At 34.2% G+C, this 8,163-nt stretch overlaps 1 protein-coding gene across 2 annotated transcripts in view; it reads right to left on the reverse strand.

Annotated features, from left to right (window-relative positions):
• The window catches only part of PHIP (PHIP subunit of CUL4-Ring ligase complex), a 138,684-nt gene extending 137,307 nt beyond the window's left edge, over positions 1-1,377 (reverse strand). The window contains exon 1 of one of the 2 annotated variants that reach the window (XM_081294677.1): positions 9-1,195. In XM_081294677.1, coding sequence (XP_081150803.1) covers positions 9-48 — 40 coding nt within the window. In that variant the 5' untranslated portion in view covers positions 49-1,195. Of the gene's footprint in view, positions 1-8 lie in introns of both variants that reach the window. The other variant, XM_081294678.1, reaches the window with a different exon arrangement.
• Between the last annotated feature and the right edge of the window lie 6,786 nt (positions 1,378-8,163).

Genomic DNA, 8,163 nt, shown 5'->3' on the forward strand with positions numbered 1-8,163 from the left:
CGACTTACCCGATCGCAGCTCCGAGAGGCCTTTCCTCTCACAAGACATGTTTATGGGTCACTTCGGGGCCGCCGGCGGGACACCCCGCCGCCGAGGGGAAGCGGGGATGGTGCCGCCGCCTGCCCTATAGCTGTCAGTGTGTGTTCACGAGCCGAGCCTCGGCTCCACCATTCAAGCAACGGCGGCGGAGGCGGAGGAGGAGGAGGAGGAAACAACAACTCTCAGGCAGCGGCTACGGCCGTAGCCGCCTCCGCCGTGGATCCCTCCGCCGCAGAAAGGAGTCCGCCGCCTTGGCCCGGGGTTCTCTGGGGTCCTCGGCCCGCGTCCCCGTCCCCCCACCCGGGGGACAAAAAAAAAGAGTGCCTCCGACCCCTCGCCCCCAGCGCCCGGCACCCGCCACGGCGTGACCCTCGCCCCTCCTCCTGGCCCGGAGCGCGATTTATTTATTTATTTCCAATCGGAGAAGATGTCGGAGCCGAAGCCGCCGGTTGGCTGGAAGGCGCTTTCTCTGTGGAGGCCGATAGCGGGAGGGAGGGGGCCGGGAAGGATTCGCGGAGGGATCTGACGCACACGGTGCCGCAGCACTGGGTCTATTCAGCGGCGCTGGCTGGGGCTGAGATGGAAGTTAGTTTCTCTGTAGCAGAAATAGGAAACAAATGAAGCAAAACTGCCCAAAGAGGGGAAATGCCCCGAGGATGGGTCGCACTCTCACGCGCTCATACAGATACACGCAGAGAGCACTCTCACGCTGGGCAAACTCGGGATCGCACTGTCTTGCCCGAGTTGAATGATAGTGTTTGGTTTCTGTCTCTTGCCATGTGCATGTGTATAAATGCTGCGGATTGGCATCTGTGTAAGTCTTGTCCTGCGTTATTTCTGCAGCCTATGCAAGTGTTGTGTAATTTATTGGAGTGCTGTATATTGAAATTGAGGTTCGGGCTGCTTTTTGTTAAGCACTTGGCGTTTTGGAAACCCGTTATTTGCTGAAGCCACTTCTGCATATTTCTTTTATTACTACCATTGCCTTAAGCGTACGTTTTTTAAAAGATTTTTTTTTTATTGTTAAACCACGGCAAAGCGAACTCCTGATTTGTACTTCAGATACTCTTTCCTGATTACAAAAAAAGGCTAGTGATGGCTAATTAGGGATTTGGGATTTAAAAACCTTAAAGCTTTTTAAAATGTTTACAGGAAGGGATAATGTTAACGTGAGTGAAAGGAAGAGACGCTAATATTTATCTTTTACTGATCTAGAGGTAATTTAGTGACAGATCGATAACCTACCCGAAGGATAGTGAAAGAGTATACCACAGTTTAGCCAAGGTGATTAGTGATTAAATAATTTAAATTATCTGTGTATCTTGCCGTTGACTTCGTCATGCTAATTAATGGCTTCTAATTTGAGGTGTAAACCATTCCTGTTTACAGTTAATCACGGAAAGACTTCTTGAAAACTGACGAAAAGAGAAAAAAAATAATCTTTCGTAAATCAGTATGTAATTACCGGTTTTATATGCTAAATCATACATCTGTGTATTGCTGATGAGGATAAGGGCCTTGTTTTTTTTAAAAAACGAATATGGGTGAAATTAATGGAAACAATAGAAAAAAACATTTGTTAGAAAACAAGGACACCAAAGATATTTATCTCCGGATGATTTAAGCACTTTCCAAAACGACTTGAGAGTTCAATTCTTTTTAAGGTTTGCATTTTAAAGGAAACTAGGGTAGTCATTCTTTTGTTAACATTTAACAAAAGATTCTCCTTAAAATTTTTAGACGATAAAATGCATATTATGGATTTGGTTTTAAAAGGTTATTTGTGAGGAAAGGACCAACAAGCTGTATTGTGATATTCTAGATTGTTTCCTCAAGCCTTGTACCCTCCTAGCTCCTTACATTCCTTGTGGGAAATACTTGCTGCTGTTGCCTTGGGCTGTGCACTACAAGACAGCACTGTTGTAATGCCCTGTACTAAAACATCCAAAAATCATCATACATGGAAAGAAGAGGGAGAAAAGCCTCAACCCCTTTGGAATAATAGGATGTAAAATTACCTTTTGCAACTCTATCTTAACAAAATAAAAATGGGAAGTTACCATGATTTGTCCTATTGCAGGCTAGTTATCAGAATAACTCTTATTTCTTGACACATCTATCTTAGATTTCTGAAAATATTTGCATCTTTAAAAACATTTGATTCTATTCTAATTGTTATAGGCAAAGTAACCTACTTGTAGATGGTTAGCCAAAAAAAATAGAGATATTTTACCTGCTTTTTTTTTTTTTGCAGTTGTACTTATTCTCTGATGCTGTCTTAACTTTTTAAAAAGTGTGTTTTTCAAATAATCATGGTATCTTACATTATTGTGATGTTCTTCAAATTAACAATTTTAGGAACTAAAAATTCTAATTGGGAATTTCTGGTTTTGAAATGCTATTATTTTGATATTAATATGAAATGATATTAGTTTGATTCTTACCAATAGATATTTTATCCTTGTAAAGGAAAATAAACCAAAGTATGACAAGGAATATAAAATTACTCTGAGTAAAGTTTCAATATATATCTTATGGGAGTGATATAAATATGAAAAGCTGTTATGATTGCCTCATGTATGTTTTTCATTTGAGAAGCCATGAAAGCTTTTTCCTAAATATGCTACTAGTATGTAGCTTCTAAAAAAAATTTTCATGAAAAGTTTCCTTTTTTAATGATATTCCTGTCAATTTTACTAATCTTTTACAATATTTTTAGTTTCTTTTTAAAATATTATATTTGAAAACAGTTGTAACACTGCCTTTGAACTAATTGCTATAAGTTTGTTATAAGAAAATGTAGATTTCCTGACAAAAACTTCTCTACAGCCAAATAAACTAATTGTTTTTAGCAGCAGATATTAAGTTGAACTTTAGCTAGTCCTTCAGATGTAATTTAAAAAAAAAATTCACACAATATTTCAATTTCTTTAAACATAAAACACTTTTCTGAATTCTAGTATCATAGATTAACTATAAAGTTTATTAAGCTATTATTATGTGTATGTACACAAAAAGTTTATACATATCAAATAGAAAGAAAATCTTATTTGGAATTCCTACATTGTAGATCCCAAAGTAATGACCTTTACAGTCCTTTATTTAACTAACTCTTTTGCATATAAGGATAATTCAGATTCCATCAATAACCCTTTTTGTTTATTTATCTTAACTTTTTCTGTACTTCAAAAATAAAATGTCAGCTTAAAAAGATCTTCATACATTTTAAATATGAAGGCAAAAAAAATAGTTCAAATTTGGAAAACCAGCAACTAATATTTTTATATGATACTGTCTTTTTAAGAGAATTATAAACTTTTTTAAAATGAGAAAGTTTCTGTGAAGTTCATCACTACATTTCATTTGGCATCATATGAAACAAGGTAAACATTTAATAAAAACTTTTGTCTTGATCTTGATAAGCCATTATTCCAGTACAATTTTGCTAGTTCTATCCTTTCTAGAATAAGATGAGATGGAATTTTTTAATTTGAAAAATTCCATTACATTTATGAAATATAGTATGGGAAATAATACATAACAAAAAAATCTCTACAAATAAAACTTGTTAAATATATGTTAAATCTTATTTCTGTCTTAATATTATACTGCTTTCTCTAGCAAAAGTTTTACCCTATGAAATACAGAAATAGAAGACACCCTTTTCCACAAAATACCTGTAAAACTGCTGTCAATACAATCTTGTTTAATAGACCACACTTCTTCCTGTGAATCGCTCCCCAATATTGTGTGTTTCTGTCCATGCTTGCCTTTTTCTCAGCATATGCACCATCCCTCTTCCTTCACAAAGTATGAATATTTATCAAATTTGAAGCACATGAGTAGATATAATATTTGACTCCTACAGAAAGAACAAGGGTAACCACTTTTAAAAAGCCATTATTTAACTTTTGTTGTTGTTATTTAACATTATTTAACATTTTTCCCTGACATCTCACTGAGAAACCTTTTAAATTAGAGCACATTTTCTTTTAATCTGTAACAAAGATTATCTGGTCCCCAAAGATTATATAATCCCTTCTGTATTTACATGTTGTTAGTAATTCACTCAACCTTTTCCTCCTCCAAATTAAATAATCCTAGTAGTTTAGATTTTTTATAAATTTTAATCTGCAAAAGAAATACACATCTTCATGGATTAATTTATGTTTTTTTTTTCTAACTTACTTCATGAATTTAACAGTACAATTACAAAGATTAAAGGAGAAAAACAATTTTAGAACATATTTCCCCTAGATTTGGAGCAACACCGTGGATAAAGTAGAAAAAGCTGTTCCAGATGACAGGAAACAAAGGAGAAGTCTGCAGGCTTATTCTATCATAGGAGGATGGCTGATGGGCAGGGAGTGGGCTAGCCTGAAAGAACAGTGGAAGAAGAGAAGGTAGACATGTGGGGAGGGAGAATGCAGAGGCTCTGTAAAGTTGCTGGTGATTATGTTTCAAATAAATCATACTATTATAAAAGTGATATTAAGATAAGATTTGATTTAAACAGTCTTTTGCCTTTACTTATGCTTGAATTCATAACCTTCAAGAATCCAAAAAAAGGAAAATAATTTTAGTTATGGAAAAATAAGGTAGAAACTTATCTGACAAGTCATGAGGAATCTATGCATAATAAAAGATACTAGGAACCAAGGACACCAAAGTTAAAATACTATTGGTGAAAATGGAGAATGGTTTGAAAGAAAAATATCTGAACCAGTGTTCACTGACTGGTAAGGTCCAACTCAAAATTGAGAATGAAGTTAGATTTAACTGACTTTGTAATTAAAAAAAAAATGTTCTTTTCAGTTTTAGAAGTCTTATAAGATGCCTAATTATACAACCTTATTTATAAATTGCTCCCTCCCCATATATATCAGTACGCACGTGTGAGCTTGCACACACTTGGTAAAGATCACCTTGACTGTCATTATAGTCCCTTTAAAAAAAAAAATTTGTTTTAGTTGTAGTTGGACTCAATACCTTTATTTTATTTTGTATTTATGTGGTGCTGAGGATTGAACCCAGTGCCCCGCATTTGCTAGGCGAGCGCTCTACTGCTGAGCCACAACCCCAGCCAGTTATAGTCCCTTTGATGGATATGCGCATACACATTTATTGAAATAATGATTAGCTAACTAACACAAAGAATGAGTTCTATCTTAGAGTTATAGAATTTAAAATAATATTGGTAGCAAGTAGATCTTTCAGCTGAGATGTGTGATAAATTTTAAGAAAAGCTTATAATTTCATTTTGAAATTACAGGTAAAATCCCATGGCACTCATAATTTTATGCTTACTTTTGAGTGCATGAAAATATAGGTACAGATAAAAATGATTATAATGGATTTTTAAAGCCTCATCAAAACTTACCAAATGACTATGGTTTACAGACAAACTAAGATAGCCTTTAAGTGGGATACTGTAATAAGAATATATGTGCTATTTCCTCTCAACAGTCCTCAGAAGTAATGTTACTGGCCACCATTAGGGAATGTGTTTCTTAACAATGTTGAATAAGTGGTATCATACAAGAAGGAAGAAATGTTTGTATTCTACCATCCTCACCTCTGTGATTTCCATGTTATACTTTATACTTATTTTTATCATTCAATATTTTAGGTTTTTTTGGTAAATGCATATATAAGATCTCCATATTTCCTTTGATATTCCCACATTTTCAGTTTTCTCAAAGTGTCTATAAAATTTCATTCTCTTTCATCACTGAAACTTGAGTTTCTAATGGTAAACCAAATGTGAAAAATAAGATGTCATTAACTTTAAAACGTTTCCATTTTATATTAAGAACTCTAAAAATGCAAAGGTGAATTTATTCTTTGCTTCTTACAGTTGGGACTGTCACACGTTAAAATCTTCAACATTTCTTATTTTCAGATGTCCTGGCTACTATACAAAAGATAAGAAACAATTTATTCAATTGGTGTCAAAAGGAGGAAAAGTCTTCCTTTTTTCCTCTACTTTTCAGTAAGGAAAAACAAATGAAGTACTAAACAATGTATATATGCAATGTGTATGTGCAATGTGTATATGCATTTTTATATTACTAATTTTTTCTTATTTCAACACCTTTGCTAAGGTCAAGGTAAACATGGCCTCTTCAGATGTTAGATTTTACTCAAAGAATATACTGAATTTGTAAAAAATTATTTTGCATCTCTCAGACTCTAATTTGTGAAGTTTATAGGACTTATATTGACTAAAGCCTCTTTGTGGTTAATATGGCTTAATTTCACTTCTTTAATATATTCAGATTGGGAAACTGACTCAATTTTCAGGACTAGATCCCATTATACCTAAAAAAAAAAAAATGAAAAAGCAATTTGTGTTTTACACTTGATGGCAAATTTTCATGGCTCAATAGTGTAGATATTTTCCCCTAATGTCTATTAAAAGTCATTCTTCTATTAGAATAATAATTACAAAGGTCATTTCCTCTTTCAATCACCCCATTTATTTTCTTTCTCATTATTTTATCTTCCTGTTTCCCTTTTTAATACTAAAATATTTTAATATAAATTGTTTTCTAAATGTTAAAAATAAATAAGAACACCTATTACAGTTCAAATGACCTGCATTATTTCTATGAAGTCCTTTCTTTTGCATGGGCAAAACTGAGTTGACAGAAACATCAAGTCAATCTCTAAAATCTGTCACTGTGCCCATATACCATTCTTAATATTATGGTATCTTCATGGCAATATTCTTATTTTCTGTCTGTGTGTCAGCGGAAGTTTGACCTCCATTATGCACTTTATTCCACATAGAGAGAGAGATAACCCACCCAAAGTTGATCCAGGGTATGAGAGCTAATCTGAGACAGCATTGTTCCCAGATTGTTTCAGGTACACCTGGAAAGCAGAGGTTTCAGTGATAGTCTGGCCAGTCTCCAGAAACAATCAATTATTAAAATCTGACTTTATTTAGGAACAATAACTCAATTTATTGAATGCACTGCAAGAGATGAGTCAATTGCTGTACATAGTATTCAATTTAACTAGAAAGAATTCCCATGCCTAACATAGAAACAATGAATGTACTCATTACATATAGACTTTGTTTTTGTATGTTAATTGATTTTGATACAAAGTCTACCAAGTTACAGCAAATTAACATAAAATTTGTCAAATAATCACTTGAGTGTAATATAGATTTATGCAGTTTTTTCAAAACACTTTGGAATGAGGGTATGATTTTCATATTTTCAAAATTAACAACTAATTTCCAACAAGTTAGCTTTTGTTGTATGAACTTAAAGAGTCAGTCATACAATAAGAAGTCCTCTAAGCCACAATTATATTAAAACTTACAAAGTAGAGTTGAGTTGCATTGACTCAGAAAATTGTGAGATGTACAGAGTTTTTTCCTTTCCTTTTAGCTTTTAAAAAGTTACAAACATATATTGTTTAAAAATTTAATCTTGGGGCTGGGGATGTGGCTCAAGTGGTAGCGCGCTCGCCTGGCATGCGTGCGGCCCGGGTTCGATCCCCAGCACCACATACAAAAAAACAAAGATGTTGTGTCCGCCAATAACTAAAAAATAAATATTAAAATTCTCTCTCTCTCCCTCTCTCACTCTCTCTTTAAAAAAAAATTTAATCTTGGTCTAGGGATGTAGCTCAATAGTAGAGCATTTGCTTTATGGTCGAGGCCCCAATTTCAATCCTCAACACTACAAAAGAAAAAAAAAAGTTTACTTCTCTTTTATTGAGATATTTATCTTTCTAGAAATCAAGTTACATTAAATCAGGAGAAATTTTTAAAACTCTTTTTAAAAAATATTTATTTTATCTCTTAGTTTTAGGTGGACACAATATCTTTATTTTACGTGTATGTGGTTCTGAGGATCAAACCCAGTGCCTCATGCATGCTAGTTGAGCACTCTACAACTGAGCCACAACCCCAGCCCTTAAAACTCTTTATTGTGGAAAAAGTTCAAACATTTAAAAAAATAGACTAGAAAGATAACAACCCCTACCCCCAGGCACCCAATACCTAGTACTCATAATTACCCACATTTTGACAATATGATTTTATCTATTTACCCCAACCAGCCCCCTTTTTGATTGAAAGTTTAAAGTAAATCTCATTGTTACCTC

The sequence above is a fragment of the Spermophilus citellus genome (assembly GCF_964194105.1).
Source record: "Spermophilus citellus genome assembly, chromosome: 5".
Lineage (NCBI taxonomy): Eukaryota > Metazoa > Chordata > Mammalia > Rodentia > Sciuridae > Spermophilus > Spermophilus citellus.